The sequence below is a fragment of the Mirounga angustirostris genome, unplaced genomic scaffold (genome assembly GCF_029215605.1).
Source record: "Mirounga angustirostris isolate CCGP_5_RB_7025 unplaced genomic scaffold, mMirAng1.0.hap1 SCAF_12, whole genome shotgun sequence".
NCBI lineage: Eukaryota > Metazoa > Chordata > Mammalia > Carnivora > Phocidae > Mirounga > Mirounga angustirostris.
Genome location: NW_026991720.1, coordinates 32,688,654 through 32,708,675, shown reverse-complemented (window position 1 = coordinate 32,708,675; position 20,022 = coordinate 32,688,654). Strand labels below are relative to the sequence as shown.

Here is a 20,022-nt window from a genome sequence, read left to right as displayed (position 1 = left end):
TTATCATTTAATGCATAAAAGTGAAATTATTTATGGCCAGAAACAAACTTTCAACTTTCACTTGGTAAAGGCAACATTTTATTCAGCCCAGTCAAAAACACTTGTAATAATCTTGCTTAAAGTAGTTCATTCAGCTTAAGCCCAAATTATCCCAGAGAATTAGTATTAAAAACAGGCTGGGAGTTGTTTGAACTGTGATAACCCCCCAGAATGAGAGGATAAACATTCTTCTTGCTAAGATTCCTTTGGAAACCCCCCGTGCTGCTCCAAGGAAGATAAAACAAAGGTAAATAGCGTGTGCAACCAAACTCTTGCTTAGTAGAGAGATTTATTTTCTGGCCTACCAACCACCGACAGGAGCACATCTATCTTTTCCCAGCTGCCCTGGGTTTATTCACCCCTCTGAGCCTGAATTCTGAGAGCAAGGAGTGGAGTGCAGAGAGTTTCAGACCTCTCTAGATGGATGTGTGGCATCCATCACATTGCAACTGAATTTTGGCTTGCGTTTAAGGTAAACGATTCAATCGCCTTGTGCCTCGGTTTCCCTGTCTACAGAACGGGGACTGCTGAAGGGGTTAAATGAGGTCATACAGATCTTGGAACAGTGCCTGGCATATAGCAAACCCTCAACATATGTGAGTTATCATCGTATGTCGAGAGTTCCCCTCAGCGTCCCAGTTGCCCTGTCTTTCTAAATATTAGCACGATAAACAGAAATGGCATCAGAACGTGAGGGGGCAGAGGCCACGTGATCCTCCACGAAAGCCACTTGCAGGGGCCTTCAGAGAGTTGGCAATAAGCCGGGAAAAGGAAAGGTAGGCGCGTCGGCGGCCCGCGCGATTTCCCGCCGCGCCCGCGTCCCGGGCGGCGGGCGGGCTCCGGGGGCGCCCGGGCCACGGCGGCGGCGGCGGCGGCGGCGGCGCGAGCGGCGCCTCCGGGCCGGTGAATCATCCCGGCAGACACCGAGAGCCGCGGCAGCAGAGAGCAGCGCTGGAAAATGGCTGAAGCGGGCACGGGCTTTCTGGAGCAGCTCAAGTCCTGCATAGTTTGGTCTTGGACTTATCTCTGGACCGTGTGGTTCTTCATCGTGCTCTTCGTGGTCTACATCCTGCGGGTGCCCTTGAAAATCAACGACAACTTGAGCACAGGTAAGGCCGGGGCCGCCGGGCCCGCGGCGCTCACCCCTCCCCCGCCCCGGAAAGTTAGTGCAACTCGCGCGGGGCCGCGGCTGGCGGGGGCGGGAAGCCGGGCGCGCGCTCAGGGACGCGCCGGGGCCCGCGCACCCGACGTCCGCGGCCACCCGCCGAGCACGCGGCGCCTCAGGTGGCCGGGCCAAGCTACCGGGTCGCCGGGCCCGTGTGGGGGCGGCCGGCGGCCTTCCGCGGCCCCGCGGAGGTGGAGCCGCGCCGCGCACACGCCGCGAGGCGGGCCGGCAGGCGGCGACGGCACCCGGCCCGATGGGGCCGCCCTGCTGGGGGCCGGTCCGCGGGCGACGGAGGAGGACGGGCGTCGCGAGCCGGGGAGTTCCGGCGGACGCCCCCTGGGGTGTCGGCGCGCGGACCCCGAGGTTCTCCTCAGAGTTAGACCGTGCCCTTCCTCACGCCCTGGGGGCCGAGGGGCCGGGCATCCGAAGTGTAGTCGGACCCGGCGTCTCTCCCCAGCCGGCGGCACTCGGCCGGCTGAGGGCGCCTCGGTGGGAGGGCTGCCCAGGGGTGCCCGGCGCTGCAGCTCCCCAGCCGGGGCCGAGCCCGGACCAGGGGGCCGGGACTGTCCGGGCTGCGCCCTGGGGGCCCGGACTTGAGCCCCCGCGGCTGAGCGGGGAGCGGCGTCGCTCTGATTCCCAGGGCCAGCGGGATACCTTGTTAGGGGTGTGCATGACGGGTCGGGTTACCCAACGGAATGTCAAAGGGACGAAAGGAGGGACGGGAAATGGAATGCGTGATGGTTTTAAAGGCTCGCTCTCCTTCTCTGTACCCTCTGCTCGCCCGCCTTAGGCTCTGGTAACTAACTAGCCTTGTCCGGAATCTTGGATAAAGCTCCGCGGGCTAAGAAGTGAGCCCCTCCTGTCTCATACGGTCGTAAGTGCGGAAGGTAACTGGCACAGGATCTTGATAAACTGGCAGCTAGCCGACAGAACCGTGAAAAAACAGCCACAAAGAAAGTCCACACCAACAGTAACACTCCAGAGACAATTCAGAAACACAAAGTGTGTCTTGAAGGAAGGGTTACAGCCCTTCTTTGAAGTCTGGAAGCAGTTGTGGGACTCAGGTTACAGAGTTTAAAAAAAATTTTTTTTTTTTTTAAATATTTTTTAGTTTCACAGTACTTTGGAAAATCCTTACAGTCCCGAATACGTATGTAATGTATGTAATGTATTATATTCCACCTAGTGTGTGATTTACATAGTCTGGGGGTCCAGGTCTGGTAATGCGTTTTCCTGTGTGGTGTTAACTGCACTAAAATAATTTTTAGAACACTTGAGATAATATACTCATTTTGTTAGATACTTGTGCCTTTAAATTCTAAACCTCAGGCATCTTCATTACTCTTAACTTGAACTCTTGTTCATATTTACATTTGTTTCTTAGTGTCCCTGGGAGACAGATAGGATTCTGCACCCTAGAATCATCCGGCCATTTTAATAGGTGTTGCTCAGCTCTTGGATTTAGTCATCTCAAAGACCTGGCTTTCTGGCTGTTTTTCTTTTAGAGTGGCTGATTGTCACAGTACTATCTTCTAGGTTTAGGCAAATATATCTCCAAGATACTTCTAGTCCCAAAGCCCTGTGATTTTAAGGAGTTCTTTGAATAGATGTGGTAAGGGAATCCTCTATTTATTGATAAGCGGGTTTGATTTTTTTCTCCCTAAAAATTTATTGTAGGATTTTTAAAAGTGTGAATGTTTCTCATTTAATACACATTTAAAATTTGTATTTTGGAATACCTATTTGTATACCAAATTTTTAAAAAGTAGGTTAAATAATAATCCATGTGTGTATATGTGTGCATGTGCCCGTAAGTGCCACTTACCAGTGCTCCGTGCAGAACAGGCAAGAAGCAAAAGACCTGCTGGGAAACTATGTAGTTTTTAAGGAAGAAAATACTGTAGTTAGATCTTCTCCCAGCAGCTTTAAATCTGGCACACCTCACAAATCCCTTTGTTAATTTGTATAGGATTGTTGCTCATTTGGGCTTCTAAGAGGTAGAAAATATGAAGATGTACAGCCCATTAGGGCTGGATCTCATCAGGTATAGAATGGAGGGAGCCTGAGGCTATTTGCCCTAGTGATTCTGGGCTTCTGTTTTCAATGTGGTTTTATGCACATTTTAGTCATAAGGTAAAAGGAGAAGCGTATAGAGACAACTACCTCTTTGCTATTTTTTGTGAGGAGATGGGGGAAATGGGGACCTTGGACCCTCCCATGGTGGAACTTGTCCTTCCAGGGTCATCTAAGTGGATTCTAATGGGACTAATATTTGCTGTTCCTAAGCCCTGTGGCGCTTGCTCTTCCTGTGGCAGTGAAGGCGAGTGTCCCTGGAAAGGTCACAGAGTCTAGAGTTGCTTTGAAGGACCTGCAGGTAGCACAGGTCTCCTTCCTCAGCGAAGGTGAGGACACCGACACAGAGAGGCCGATTGGTGAGGCAGCCAGGAGCCCCAGGGCTTCCCTGACACAGGCCCAACTCTGAGCTTTGTAAGATTGTGGAATCTGCTAAAAATGTTCCGGAGTTGTTTTGGATATCTGCTTGACATGTTCTTCTCAGTAGCTTGGTTACCTGCGACAACGTTCATATTTCTAACCTCATTTGATCTATTTTTTGGTAAATGTGTTTCATTCGATTTGCTTTTTAAAAAAAATTTCTTGAATGTCTCCTATGCATAGGATGTTGTGGCCGCTGTTATGATGGGAAAGATACACAAGTTTGTAAAACTCAGGCTAAATTAGGGTTTATCCCATGGGAACAACTTCTCATAATGCAAAGTGGAGCAGGGCAAGGCAGTTGGAGCTTCTCTTGAACTCAACGTTGAGGATGAAGAGAATTCCATGGTTCTGAGTGGGGGATACAGACAAAGTCACAAAAATTGAAAGTGCAGGTCAGATTCAGAGAACTATGAATCATGTGGAATTTAAAACAAGAAAAGAAAAGGACTTTAATGAACAAGGATACCTTTGCTGCTCATGTGTCATGTATAGTTTTCCAAGTAAAAATACCTTTAAGGGTCTTTTTATGGTTGTTGTACTTTCCCACTCCTACCGTCTGGGTTTACTTGACCTTCACTGCTTTGAGCCTGTACCATTTAAGGATAAAGTTCAGAGTGTTCTATTAGACCACATAGGGAAAACGTCACATAAGCAACCAGTTCTTGCAATGAAAAATGAATTTTAAGAAAGCCCAGGGAGAAAACATATTAGAAATAGCACACATTGGTTAGCTTTGATAATCGATTTTTTGATCTCTGCCCTTGAGTTGGTTAGGAGAATGTTAAAGTAGTTCTATGATTTACTGAAAATAGAGTGAACTTTTAACATGATATTTATTTATTTATTTATTTATTTATTTATTTATTTATTTATTAAAAAGATTTTGTTTATTTACTTGAAAGAGAGAGAGAGTACAGAGGGAGAGGGAGAAGCAGACTCCCTGCTGAACAGGAAGCCTGATGTGGGGCTTGATACCAGGACCCCGAGATCATGACCTGTGCCCAAGGCAGATGCTTAACCGATTGAGCCACTGAGGCGCCCTTGAACATGATTTTTAAAAACCCCAAATTATGTTATTGTTTGTTAGTTTTCAAGTGAGTTAATATCCCAAAATAATGCTTTTCCAAAAGGGCAGAACATTAATTGTGGATAGGAGCAGTCATGCAGGATATTATTCAAGAAAAGCAGTAGAATAGATTAGTCTTTAAAAATTTTTACAACAACTTGCTTTATAGTGTAGTGTCGATAGCACTTTCTCATCTGCTCTGTGTTCTGAGATTTTGGATGCTGAATTTAAAACACTGCGTGTTAACACCTTCTCTTAAAATGTGCACGTTTGCAACCTTTGCACCGAGCAGCTTAAGTGATTTTTCCATTTCTTTTTCTGTTTCCTGAAGAGCAAGTTTTCAAAGATCTTTGAAATCCTGTTTAATTCCTTTTAGAAAACAAATGTTATAGTCTGACCTAGGCTTAGGTTTGTTTATATTATAAAACTTTTTTGTGTTAATTATGATGGTAAATACAGATGCAAAACTCGTATTACCGAACCGAGATGATACGTAAGTTATCATTTAGGTGTAGGTCAGTTCTGAGTATTTTCATATTGGAAATAGTTGCTCTAAATTAACACTTGTCTCAAGGGCCTGGTTGCAATTTACATAGGTCTTTTGCCCCTGCTGTGCCTGTTGCCTAAAATGTTCTTCCCATCTTTAAATCCTACCCATCCTTCAAGGACCAGCTTGCCTGCTGCCTGCTGATCCTTTCAGCTGAACGTGCTGTTTCCTCCACTTTCAGAGTGCGTTTTCTGGGAGGCATGTTGGCAGATTTTACCTTGCATGAATTATTGTTGCGACTCTAGTTCTTTGTTTTCCAGTATAATTTCTTGCACATAGTAGTAGTTCCTTACCATTCACTGGATGAATGAATCTCCAAGTTGGGGTGTACCCAGTGAGTTGGGATTGGAACAATGAAATTGATCAAACACATTAGTGGGTATGTGCCTTACTTAAATGTTCAGCTTTAGATCGAGGTCAGAAGCTGACACAAGGGCGCCTGGGTGGCTCAGTTGGTTGAGCAACTGCCTTCGGCTCAGGTCATGATCCTGGAGTCCCGGGATCGAGTCCCGCATCGGGCTCCCTGCTCTGCGGGGGGTCTGCTTCTCCCTCTGACCCTCCCCCCTCTCATGTGCTCTCTCTCATTCTCTCTCTCAAATAAATAAATAAAATCTTTAAAAAAAAAAAAAAAAAAAAAAAAGAAGCTGACACAAAAACCTAAATTCTGTGATGGGTTATATGCATGTAATTTATGGTGTTCCAGTTCATGAGCACATAAAAGGACAATTTTCTAATTGATGTCAGCTTTTTTTTTTTTAATTTTTTTTTAAGATTTTATTTATTTATTTGAGAGAGAATGAGAGGGCAGAGAGCATGAGAGGGAGGAGGGTCAGAGGGAGAAGCAGACTCCCTGCCCAGCAGGGAGCCGGATGCAGGACTCGATCCCGGGACTCCAGGATCATGACCTGAGCCGAAGGCAGTCGCTTAACCAACTGAGCCACCCAGGCGCCCATAATTGATGTCAGCTTTGAGTTTAGGATATATCCCAGACTTTTTAGTTGCCCTTACCTATTTTTGGAGACTTTTCTCTCAGCCATTAATGAAGCAATGTAAATGATACTTTTTTCCTCGGTCCTCAGTTTCTATACACGTACAGTGATAGTTTTATATTCTTTAAGATTCTTTCTGGCTCTAGGATTCTGTTTCAATGTCTTGGGATAAATTTCATTGAGTGCAGAGTGTAGAAACAAGCAAATAGGTGGACTTAATATATGTGAATATGTATACTTAGTGAATATATTTTTTCCAGTTTGGAAATACAACTTCAGATACTATGTGACTTCCTTCAGTGGCTTTCCATCTCACTGAAAATAAAATCCAGATATATTCCCCTGGCATTCAGAGTTTGATGATCTGACCCATTCCTTCTCTTCTACCATTCTTTCTTGAGGTTATTTACCTTCCAAGGCATGTTGTGATTCTTTCTTTCTTATTCTTTTTTTTTTTTTTTTAAGATTTTATTTATTTATTTGAGAGAGACAGAGATAGCGAGAGCAGGAACACAAGCAGGGGGAGTGGGAGAGGGAGAAGCAGGCTTCCCACTGAGCAGGGAGCCCTATGTGGGACTCGATCCCAGGACCCTGGGATCATGACCTGAGCTAAAGGCAGCCGCTTAAAGACTGAGCCACCCAGGCGCCCCTTTCTTTCTTATTCTTAAAGATTTATTTATTTGAGAGAGAGAGAGAGTACACAGATGTGCATGGGGTCGGGGTGGGCAGGGGATGGGAGGGGCAGAGGGAAAGGGAGTGAGTGAATCTGGAGCAGATTCCCTGCTAAGCCGGGGGCTCATCTCACGACCCTGTGCCGAAATCAAGAGTTGGATGCTCAACCGACTGAGCCACTGAGGCGCCCCTGTTCTTCTTATTCTTAAATATACCTCGTTTGGGGTGCCTGGGTGGCTCAGTCGTTAAGTGTCTGCCTTCGGCTCAGGTCATGATATATACACATATATACATATATATACACACACATATATATATACACCTCGCTTGTTCCTGCCTTATGGCTTTACCATAAGGTGCCCTCCACCCAGAATGCTTTCCTACTTGATTTTTGCACAGTAGTCTTACTAGTTACCTCTCTGCTTAAATTCACTTCTTTTGAGAAGTTTTCCCTGATGACCCAATCTAAAATTACTATCCCGTTACTGTAATATCACCAGATTTGAATTCTGCGTAGCATTTAGCACTGTTTGATATGGTTCTTGTTTGTTTATTTATTTATGCATACTCATAGTTGTAACCCCTGTACTGTAAGCTCCATGGGAGTAGAGGTCTTGTTTTGTCTTATTGCATATCTCCAGGATCTTGAACAGTGACTGTTTGGGCCTAGTGCTTAGTATGTCTTTGTTGAATGAATGGAAAACTCTGTCAGTTGGTTGTGGTGACTTGGCAGTAACACTCTTCTTTAGGAAATGATTTTGGAATCTATCATGTAGTCATTTCTTTATGAGATTGAGAATCGTGTGCACTGACTTTAAGTTATAAAGACTACCCTGAAATGTTTACTGCTGTTCCAAAATATTTATATGTTTTGATCCTTTCTTTAGGGGTAGAATATAAGGAAGCCTGGCCTTCTGGTTCATATTGTAAAGTAAATTTAATATAAAGGATGTTAAGAGTAAAAAATTGATCACATTTTTGTGTGATATAACCTGGAACTTCAAATGTAGGATTTGCAGAGTTAGGTATCTCATATTACCTGTAAGGAAGGAGCTTGAGAGTCTACTAACATGGAAGAAGTTCTTGAATATAGGGAAGGACACGATAGTAGAAGAAAGTTGTGGTTGACAAATTTTCATAGCACTCTTGTCGGGCATTATGAAACTTAACACACAGAAGTATAATTTGAAGTGATTAGAAATACTTAAGCGCAGTTTTCAGTTCATATATTTGCATATTCCCTACACTAACGATAGAAGCATTTCTAAGTTTATATGAGAAGCCAAAGTGAAAATAGTTTTAGCATTTAAGAAATTTGCTTTATTGCCAATTTTATTGTAATGTTTCCTTCTCCATAAAGTACTGCATGTCCGCTGAAAGGAAGAAACACCAGCTGTGATGAGGTGAAAGGAGCATTGAATTTAGAAGATTTGAGTTTAAACCCCACTTTGCCATCTGCTGGGTAGCGTTGGACAGATTACTTTGGAAGACTCTTTTCTCATTTATAAGATGAGGACAATAATCTCCGTTTCTTAGACTTATTTTGAACTCTAAATGAAATAACCTTTAGCACTGAGCTCTGAGTATTGCACATAAATGATATTAGCAACCATATATTGTATCCCTAGTTGTCTCGTCCATTTCACTGACTCGGAACCTATTCATTCATTAGTTAGTTCATTCATCTGCCGTTTTGTTCATTCATTTGGCGAGGAGAGGCGGGCGCCTGGAGATTGAAGTTGTATTGTTCCTGTCAGTTAACGATTTGGAACTACAATCTCATGTCAGCTATATTCCTCCCAGTTTCTGCACTTGCTTTCTGTGCTGAAAAGTTACATAAAAAGTTAAGATAGTGATTTGTTCTCTAATGCTTCCAGGTATATTTTGCTCCCTATGAGCAAGGGCCATGCATGGTAAAGTCGCATCTTAAAAACAAGATTGGGGCGCCTGGGTGGCTCAGTTGGTTAAGCGACTGCCTTCGGCTCAGGTCATGATCCTGGAGTCCTGGGATCGAGTCCCGCATCGGGCTCCCCGCTCGGCAGGGAGTCTGCTTCTCCCTCTGACCCTCCTCCCTCTCATGCTCTCTGTATCTCATTCTCTCTGTCTCAAATAAATAAATAAAATCTTAAAAAAAAAAACCAAAAAACAAGATTGAATGTAAATCTGCTAATTTGAATTAGGAAGGGATGAGGAATCAACCCGTAATGGGTTCTTACATGAGCCTGGCCCTGTGCTGCGTGCTTTATCATTGGTCGGTAGGCTCCCTGGGCTTGTCCATGGAAGCCTGTGTATGTCCCACATTAACAGCTACGTGGCTCATACTCTCTTTGTACATGTGGAATGAAAATTGTCAAGACAAAATGATGACAGTTGTGATTCTAGTCCGATTAAAGGAAACAATACAGGTGAACACATTTAAAAAATGTATTTTGATGGGAAAACAGCCTAATTTATGAATGAGGGTGAGAACTTGGTAGAGACCTTTGGATGGGATTGTTTCCTTAGTATACTCAGAAGAGCTTGAGAGCAAGGGTTATGACCTTTTCATCTTTGTATTTCCATCATTTGGTCATCACTCAGTGATGATATGTGAAAAGGTAAATGTGTTAGTAGTTTTAAGGCTTTCCAAGATTAATGGTACTAGTGGTGCTTTTCTTATCTCACTTCACCACCTAATGTTTTTCTTTCCCTTGGTTCAGAGGGCTCTTGCTACTACTTACCATTCAAGGCTAGGCTTATTATTTGGCTCATAACTGAAACTCAGAGAGATAGAAGGATTCTTCTGAGGTAACTGGGGCAAAAGCTCAAAGACAAGAGAGGAAAAAGAATGTTCTTGTGATTCAGAGGAGGTGTTTCCCCAAGTTGGAACTAATGGAAAAATTCAGAGCTGGAAAACACTAAGGGGAAGAAGAAATAGTGTGGTGTTAAGTGTGACTAGTCTGATGGGTCAGGATGCTCAGTGATTGTCTAAATATGGGGGCTGAAATGGGATTGACAGAAAGTGTGGAACTGGACAAATAGCACAATTTAACGAGTGTTTATACTTGCTAAATAGACTATAGTAGGCACAACTCTGGGCATTCATTGCTATGGTTGAGATCAGTTGCCTTTGACTTACCAGCCTGGTGATAGAATTGGTTCCTTGACTGGAATGCAACTTCGTATGAGATGGTAAATTGAATGAGAAAGTGCTTTGTAGCCTGTAAACTGCTGTTTAAATCCAAGGCATTACAGTAGGTTGTTTCTCTAGAAGTTTGTATTCTATAGGCTTTCACAGTGAAATGACAGGTTAAAATATATAATGGGATCTCAGTTATCCTGGAGAGTCTTCCTAAAGAATATCTAATGAGAGTTGCACTAAGCAGGGTAATGGCTTATTGGATTTTTTTTTTTTTTTTTTAAAGTAGGGGCTTCTTCAACACAGGGCTTGAATTCACAACCCTGAGATCAAGCCCGGAGCTGAGATCAAAGCGTCAGACACTCAACTGAATGAGCCACCCAGGCACCCTTTATTGGGTGGTTTTTAACCACACAGTAGTGAACGTCTGTTTGTTGTAAATATGAAACAAAATCTTCTAGCATGCTTATTGTATTTGAGATGTCATTGTAAAGATATCTATAAAGGGTTTTTACTTTCCCAGAAGAGAGAGAATATGCAATGAAATTCATTTTTTTATTCTTATGTTAATTCCCATACATTACATCATTAGTTTTAGATGAAGTGTTCAATGAAATTCATTTTTGATGTTACAGTGGAACAGGGCAGTTGCTCATGTGTTACTGTTACCAGTCATTCAAATATAGCAGGCATTCTTGCACTACCTACTGTGCTAAAATAAGAAACTGACAGGCTCAGTTAGCTCCAGCAGTATTTCATATTAGCTGTGGCTGTGGCCAGAGGAATCACTGTTTAAGTCCAGTTACTAAATCTCTCAGCAAAATAAGGCAACATTTATCTGAGAAGGCATTTTTTTCCTCTCTGAATTTTAGGAAACTGAAAGTGTGCTAGCTATGAGCATACCTTGTGGAGAACCCTAACTTTGTTTCTTAATTTTTTTTTTTAAAGATTTTATTTATTTGTCAGAGACAGAGGGAGAGAGAGCACACAAGCAGGGGGAACAGCAGGCAGAGGGAGAAGCAGGCTCCCTGCTAAGCAGGGAGCCTGATGCGGGACTCCATCCCAGGACCCTGTGATCGTGACCTGAGCCGAAGGCAGATGCTTAACCCACTGAGCCACCCAAGTGCCCGTTTCTTAAATTGACTTACAAGTCTAATAAAGGATCTTGATTAAGGTCAGTCTTTTTGAAAATTTGAGCAACACTGTAGAGGACTTTGAAGGAATCTCTTAGGTCACTGAGCAAGGACTGTTTTTTTTTGTTATTGTTGTTTTGTTTTGTATAAAAAAGCTTAACAATTTAAAATAACACAAATAGTTGAAACACTCTGAGGTGTAAAAGTCTTAAAAAAAGAAGTGGCTCAGGGTGCCTGGGTGGCTCAGTCGTTAAGCATCTGCCTTCAGCTCAGGTCATGAACCCAGGGTCCTGCGATCTAGCCACACATGGTGCTCTCTGCTCCGCGGGAAGCCTGCTTCTCCCTCTCCCACTCCCCCTGCTTGGGTTCCCTCTCTCGCCGTGTCTCTCTCTGTCAAATAAATCAATAAAATCTTAAAAAAAAAAAAAAAGTGGCTCTTTAGGCAGTTTGGATCTGGATTTATGTGTGACCTACACTTAGAGGATTTTTTGTTTTGTTATGAAGTCAATTGTAATACCATTATAAAGTGTTATTTGATTAGCAATAGGTAATAGTAGAATGCTTTCAGTTCTTCCCTCTGTTAAGCTTTCCCAGTTTCTAGTCTCTTTCTCTTGGGAATGAGAGAATGAAATTTACTTTTTTATCAAATTGATCTTTTTCATTTATTTGATAGGTACTGTTTATCAAGTATTACTCATAGAACTAATAAAATAATGCTCTTGGGGGCGCCTGGGTGGCTCAGTTGGTTAAGCGACTGCCTTCGGCTCAGGTCATGATCCCGGAGTCCTGGGATCGAGTCCCACATCGGGCTCCCGGCTCAGCGGGGAGCCTGCTTCTCCTTCTGACCCTATCCCCTCTCATGCTGTTTCTCTCTCTCTCTCAAATAAATAAATAAAAAATTAAAAAAATAATTAAAAAAATAATGCTCTTGGGTGTTTATTACACTCACTTGACTCAATTGGTGTCCTCTCCAGGATATACATTTATATTCCTATAGTGTCACATATTAAGAACTGGTGTGATCTGGTTTTGTACTTTTCCCTCCATCTTTGCTGGAGAAGGAGGGGAATTCCTATCCTCTATCACTGATATCTTTTATTTAAAACAAAACAAAACAAATAAATAAAACAGATTATACTTTTCTCAGTTCAGGCTTAGAGTACTTGACATTATGGTTTAGAAAGACAAGTTTTTCTTAGTTTATTTGGCTCTTTTAGCAAAGAGAATGTTTTAAATTGCACCCTTACATTTGAGAGATGAAGTGTGAGAGGTTAAATTATAATTTTTAAATATTAGAAAGTTGCTCTCAATTATTTTTTTTCTAAACTGGAAGTTATATATGCGTTATCATTAGTCAGTAAAAGTTTGAAAATGTGATATAAAAAATCTTACAGCAAATATAATCTGTTAGAGAAAGTCATTATCCTAAGAATAAACTTTTTTTCTGTACATTATTTGAACAATCATATTCTTAGAGGGAAAGTACAGAAGCAATGAAAATTAAGGTTGAACAAAGATATACAGACATTAGTTAGTTTTGTTAATAAAAGTATTCCTAAAAATGTTTGGTTTTTACAAACAGTTTTGTTTTGTTTTTGCTTACCTCCAGAAAATAATGTAACAATTTCTGGTAGATTCTAAAGGACAGTTAAAGGAACTATAATTCTTAAAAATGAACATTTTTAGTTTTAACCATGAGAATGTATGTGAGTGAGAAAGTTTTAAGTAAGATACTTAAAAAAGATAAGACAACATGTTACTATTCAAACAGGAGGGAATCTAAATTCAAAGCTTGCATCAAAGCTGTCCAGCTGTGAAGAGAGAACACAGACTTATTATTGCTCAGTCCAAAGGGAAAACTTAAATGATATTAGTAAGTGTAGTGATTAGCAGGCTGGGACTAGCCAGGGAAATAGAGTTGTGTAACAGTGGGCATAGGTAAGGGCTTTTCCCTAATGTGTCTTGAACATTATGGCCACCCATTGTTTCATGTCTAGCTTATTACTCTGTAGGAATAAGCATGACTTAGAAGTAGAATATAAAGGCCTTTTTAATACATATTCTTCTTTTCAGAATACCTGCAAAAACTAAAGGAGATATAAAAATATTTAGACATTAAGACAGTATTTTATTCATGGATTACACTCCTTTGTTACAGTCATTTATTATCTCAATAAAACATTCTATTTCATTAAAAATAGGCTATTGATATGGGAATTCTATTAATACTTAGCTTTATAGGAATCTCTTTTTGTCATTGACTAGCCAACCAGAAGATTGAAAAGTGGGGTGGGTATGGAGGAATGGAAATATGACCAAGACATGGTCCCTGTCTTCAAGGTCCTTGGTGCAGAGAGGGAAGGACAATCAGGCATACAGTCAACTCTAATCCAAAGTAAAATGTGTAGAGCACAAAGGAGCAAACAAATACCAAACACAAATGGATGAGAAAGCTTGAAATTCATGGTGGTATTACTGAGTTGGACCTTGCTCTAGGAACCCCTAGGCCAATGGAACTGCATTAACAAAGGAATGTCTTACCACTTGGTGCCTTCAGAACACTGCAAGTATGGCTAAAGAGGGGATGAAAAAGGAAGAGTAAGAATCCGCTGGGGTTAAATTGGAGTTCATTGTGAGGAATTAAAATGGAAAAAGTTCTAATTATGATGTACTTTACCCATATAGAAAAGGGTAGGAAATAATAGGGTGACCCACAGCCCATATTTAAATATTATTTATGTCAATATTTTGCCATAAGTATTCATATTGGTTTTTATTTTTATTTTTACTATAAATTACATAAACTATTTTATAGAACACTTTTAGATTTATAATAAAAATTACGATGTTAGTATAGAGAGTTCCCATATGCCTCACAAGTTTTTCCTATTATTAATATCTTACATTGGTATGGTACATTTGTAACAATTAATGAATAATATTGATATTATTATTAATTGAAGTCCATAGTTTATTCAGATTTCCTTAGTTTTTACTGAATGTCCTTTTATGGTCCAGGATTCCATCCAGGATACCATACTACTTAGTAGTCATGTCTCTTCAGACTCCTCTTGGCTGTGACAGTTTTTCATACTGTTCTTGTTTTTGATGACCTTGACAGTTTTGAGGAGTACTGGTTAGGTATTTTGTAGCCTGTCTGTTAGTTGGAATTTGTTTAGTATTTTTCTCATGATCTTTCTATGATTATGAGTTTTGGGGAGGAAGACCACAGAGGTAAAGTGCCATGTTTATCACATATCAAGTGTACATACTATCAGTTTACTTATCACTCTTGATGTTGACCTTGATCACCTGGTTGAGGTAGTGTTTGTCAAGTTCCATACTGTAAAGTGGCCCCCCCCATACTGTAGTCTTAGAATGGAAGTCACTTTGCACAGCCCACAAAAGATTGAAGAGTTTTGCTTCCCCTTGTGGAAATAAACAAGGACCACCCAAATGAGAACAAGTAAAGGCTATTTATTCAGAGCTTGCTATAGCCACCATCACTTGCTTTTGGCAGGGACTCAAAGGCAAGCAGAGAAGAAGGAAAGCTTTGCCATAGAAAAAGGGAAGGCTGCCAGTAGGCCCTGACTGGAGACTGTTGGCACAGAGAGGCTGAAGGGGGCTAACTAGAAGCAGAACATCCTACCTTGTTGGTTTAGGAGAGCATATTTGGCTTTTTCAGGTTGATCCTAAATTAGAAGTGGGGACAAAAATTAGAGAAACTATCACTTATTGGCCAAGTCCTGACTGTTTGGCTGATGACTACAGAAGTTGTGGTTTGGCTTTCAGGACTGGTGTTGCAGCTTCTGGATCAGAGTTCCATTTTCATATGTGGTCTGGTCACTGCCTGTTTCTATATTCAATCTCTCACCCACCTTGAGGGTAGAGTACCTACACCCATAGTTGAAATTGTTCTCATTGGAGATTTATATGTATGTATGTATTTATTTTTTAAGATTTTATTTATTTATTTGACAGAGAGACAGCGAGAGAGGGAACACAAACAGGGGGAGTGGGAGAGGGAGAAGCAGGCTTCCTGCAGAGCAGGGAGCCCGATGCGGGGCTCGATCCCAGGACGCTGGGATCATGACCTGAGCTGAAGGCAGATGCTTAACGACTGAGCCACCAGGCACCCCTGTTCTTATTTATTTATTTAATCAGTGTTGGACTCATGGATATTTATTTTATACTTTGGGTTATAATCCCATACTGCTTTATTTATTTATTGCTCATATCATTGTAGTTTTGGCCATGGGGATGTTAGATGATTCCTGTGTCCCTTTGACATACCCCCATCATCCTTATTATTTTTTTAACCACTTCTTTACTTTATAGTGCAACAAGATGCTCCTGGCTCATCTTGTATATTTCCTGCCCCATCTCTCTCTTTTTAAAAAATAAACTCTTGGGGTACCTGGGTGGCTCAGTCGTTAAGCGTCTGTGTTCGGCTCAGATCGTGATCCCAGGGTCCTGGGATTGAGCCCCACATCGGGCTCCTTGCTCCGCGGGAAGCCTGCTTCTCCCTCTCCCATTCCCCCTGCTTGTGTTCCTGTTCTTGCTATCTCTTTCTCTGTCAAATAAATAAATGAAATATTAAAAAAATAAGCTCTTATCAATACAGGTAAAGCTGCACCGCATCCCTTTCCCTTCCTTCCCTCTCCTTTGGTAACCATTTTCCTGAAGTTGGTATTATTCCCTTTTATTTAATGTATTCATAAACAATATATAGTAATTTTTGTGAGTTTAAAATATTTACACAAATAATGTAGTAATAAGGTAATAATAAGGGTATTGCACATACTTTTCAGTAACTTGTTCTATTATCTGACATGCTTATGTTATGAAATTTTTACATGCTGTAGCTTTAGTTAATATTTATTTTTTAAATTAATTAATTAATTATTTTTTTAAAAGATTTTATTTATTTATTTGACAGAGAGAGCACAAGCAGGGGGAGCAGTAGAGGGAGAGGGAGAAGCAGGCTCCCCGCTGAACAGGGAGCCCGATGTGGGGCTCGATCCCAGGACCCTGGGATCATGACCTGAGCCGAAGGCAGACGCTTAACCAACTGAGCCACCCAGGCACCTCTATTTTTTAATTTTATTTTTAAGTAAGTTCCACACACAATGTGGAGCCCAACGTGGGGCTTGAACTCAAGAAGCTTAACTGATTGATCCAGCCAGATGCCCCTGTAATTTATTTTAATTGTATAGCATTCCATTGTATGAATGTACCATGGCATATACATTACATTACAAGTAGACACTGAATGCTGCATGGACCTCTTTGCACTTCTATCTGATTTCCCTAGAGAAGGGATTATCAATAGTAATGGAACCTGGTAGGGAAAGTTTGGAAATCTGTGGGGGACCTCTTTAGTTATCACGATGATTGGCATTAAAAGGATGAGGCAAAGGATTCTTGATGACCTGCAATGGGTGTGTTTGCTTGTATCACACATAATTTTTAAATATCTCCCATAGGTATTCATATAGGCAAAAAATCTGTTTATCTGACTTTAGAGTGTTCATTCTGCATGTAATCCTAAAATATTTTTGAAATAGTTACAGTAAATGCTGTTGTTTTTAAGAATTCAAACTACCATGTAAATTGACAAAGGACTTTACTTTGTTCAGAACTTCACCAAGAATTGTTCACCATTTCGGAAACTCATGCCTCCAACAGCAATACTGTTTGTGGTGTCTGAGTCACTAATACAACACACTTGTATCAGCCTGCATTGGTAGGTTTTGCATTTCTGGTGATGCTTTGTAGGAGTACAAATATCTGTCTACTTCATTCAGTCTCCTACCAAAGTCATGAAAACTTTGCATTCTGAATACAACTGAACTATTTTAAACAGGGCCGGGCTTGGGGTGAGGTAAGTGAGGTGCCTAGGTGCAAAACTGAAGGAGATATTCACTGTCAGAGTCCTACAAGCACAGCTCCAGCGCTTGCGCGACTTCGCCTCCTTAAATTGCACACTCGAGGCCCCTTGCTTGTATCGTCTTAGTCCTGGCCCCAATTACACACTGTGTTCTGTTTGTTTCTTCTTCATATTACACTTAGGACATTTTATTGATTTTTTTTTTTTTTTAAATTTACGCTTGAGAGTAGATAGATTATCTGTTAAATTAGTTCTGGGATAGAAGAAGGTGTTTAAAATTATTTGTTATAAAAAAGGAGGTGTTAGATCGGATTGAGCTTGAGAACCTCTACATTAGGGCATATACTTGGAAGTGTCGGTTTCTTGGTCCTATGAACATCTCTGACTTTATTGGATATTGCCAGATTACTTTATAGATGGTTGTAGCAGTCAGAGATTGCTGCAGTAATGCTACATAAACCAAAATAGAAACAAATGCTTTAAAACTTAGTGGCTTAGAATAGTAAGTAATTATTTTTCCTCATTGATTTGTGAGTTGGTTGCAACTCAGATGAGTTAGATTTCCAGACTCTGGGCTCTAGTCCGTTGGCAGCGGGTTGGGTAAGGTTGGATTCAGGTCTGCTCTATTTTTCTCAATCTCTTAGACACACTCTCAAACAGCTACCCAATCTTCTTATGGGAAATGGCAAGAGTAAAAGGAAGACAGGTAAAAGTATGGGAAACCTCATGTGGGTGATAGCTAGAACTGGCTCACGGTCACTTCTGCTCATTTTCTATTGGCCAGAACAAGTCACATAGCCAGGCCCAACATCTGTAGGGTAGGGAAATACACTCTGTTAATTCTAGTGGGTGGTACTACAAAGTCATCTGGCAAAGATGTGGATCATAATTACAAAACAAGGAAGATACGCAGAATTTTGACCAATGATTCAGTTTACCACATGGTTATTCTGTTATATATCTACCAGTCATGTGTGCAAGCTTCTATTTTTCAAAATTTATACCAAATCTTGATGTTACCAGACTTCAACATTTTTGTTCGTTTGATGAATGCCAAGTGATATACTGTTATTTTAATCTCCATTTCCAGTTGTATATGTCTGTTCAGCAGCCATTGAGGCACTGCTGGTTTCTGTGAGACAGATAGGGCTTGCCAATGCCAGGTAGGTCTGTTCTATATGGAATCTGTTTCTTTTACAGCTGGGAGAAAAGCCACCTTCTTATCAGGATTTGGTATATCCCTTCCTGCTGGAATAGTACATTTTTATATGACTTGATACTCAGAAGTTCAGGTCTTTTCTATGTGGTTCTTTGACTTTTCAGTGTGATTTCTAGAACTTTCATGGCTTAGTTTTGGTTAATCTCTCTCCCCGTCTCCCCCAAACTCCTTTGCACCATTGTCTTCACACTGTTGCTAAGTCAGGGCCGACATGCCTGCTTGGCTTGGTCTTACAGAGGTGATTGTAATCTGGAGTGCAGCTGACTGGGGCACCAAACCCTGAATGGTAGTGGTAGTGGGGTTTTAATCTGGAAGCCACAGGTTTATTAAGTAGATGGGTGGGCAATTCCAGGATTTTCTTTGACAGGTTAGTGGTTGGCAACTTGCTACATTCTTCAGCATCAGTAAATTTTATCCCATCAGGTAAGCAGGGAAAGGTGCCAAGAGCTTTGCCGAGTCATTCCTTGTCTCCTCGGGCCAGCCTCACATTCTTTGGTAAAACAGGTAGGCTTACTGGCCATTGGCAGTCTTCAGAGAGAGAAACAATAGGTCAGGAATGCTGGGCCAGTATATGTGGAACAATGTGTCCCTTGCCAGGGAAGGGAGAGGCTGCTTCCTGATCTGCAGTGTAAGCTTTTCTGATGTCTTCAGAACTCCTTTTCCCTGGAGGCACCAGCTTCTACAGGATGAGTGAGGATGAATCCCACTTCTGATGTCTTAGAATCCAGTATCTTGAAAGGCAACAGAGACCAAAGGTAGAATGGACCAGTGGATCCTAGAAAAGGCTGTTGACTAGAACTTTGTGTGAGGATTTTTGAGTGGGGGAAATGAAATGCTTTGATATATATTATGGAGCTAATTATTGCTGGCAAAGATAAGCACACTATGACAATGAAGGTCCCAGCAGGAAACAGATCAATCACTCAAATAGTTTGTTGAGAAGAATTTAAAAAAGGGACTCTTGGGCGCCTGGGTGGCTCAGTTGGTTAAGCGACTGCCTTCGGCTCAGGTCATGATCCTGGAGTCCCGGGATCGAGTCCCGCATCGGGCTCCCTGCTCAGCAGGGAGCCTGCTTCTCCCTCTGACCCTCCCCCCTCTCATGTGCTCGCTCTCTCTCTCATTCTCTCTGTCTCAAATAAATAAATAAAATCTTTAAAAAAAAAAAAAAAAAAAAAAAAAAAAAAAAAGGGACTCTTTATGAAGATGTGGGCAGGATAATAATAATAAAAGATATTTTATTAATAATAAAAAATAGTGCAGCACCCTGGTGAAGGGACCTGGGGAAGCAGCAGTTCCTGGAACGTGGAGTGAGAGCGGTAGAAGGGCTGTGGTCTTCGGGAGAGAGACACGGTCAGTCTGTGACTCTGAGATGACTCTGTGTGTTGGGAACGAGGGAAAAAGGCCCTGTTCTCCTCTCTCTTAATCCCTTGTTGGGGTCTCTCATTGGCTGACCCAGAAGCCGGAGGGCAGAGTGGGAAAAGTGGGAAGGAGACATGGAGGGGCAAAGGGAAGACACCTAGCATAAGGTGTTTTTCTCTGACTCCTTGGACCATTTTTTTAGAAAAGGTCTTTCTCAAGATTCTGTTTCAACACTCTTCGTAAGCTGTACCCTTCAGTAATCTCATATAGATGTAAGTAAGTCAATTTCCTGACCCTCTCCCAACTTCCAAGTTTGCATTCTTAACAGC

General features: G+C 41.7%; 1 protein-coding gene across 16 annotated transcripts in view; it reads left to right on the top strand.

Annotated features, from left to right (window-relative positions):
* The first annotated feature begins 837 nt into the window (after window positions 1–837).
* The window catches only part of ST7 (suppression of tumorigenicity 7), a 237,249-nt gene continuing 218,064 nt past the window's right edge, over window positions 838–20,022 (top strand). For 6 of the 16 annotated variants that reach the window (XR_010406410.1, XR_010406411.1, XM_064575020.1 and 3 more), the window contains exon 1: window positions 840–1,148. Coding sequence is in view for 13 of the 16 variants with exons in the window: in XM_064575020.1 (XP_064431090.1) it covers window positions 998–1,148 (151 nt within the window). In the remaining 3 variants the exon portion in view is untranslated. Of the gene's footprint in view, window positions 1,149–20,022 lie in introns of all 16 variants that reach the window. The other 10 variants (XM_064575026.1, XM_064575023.1, XM_064575022.1 and 7 more) reach the window with 3 other exon arrangements.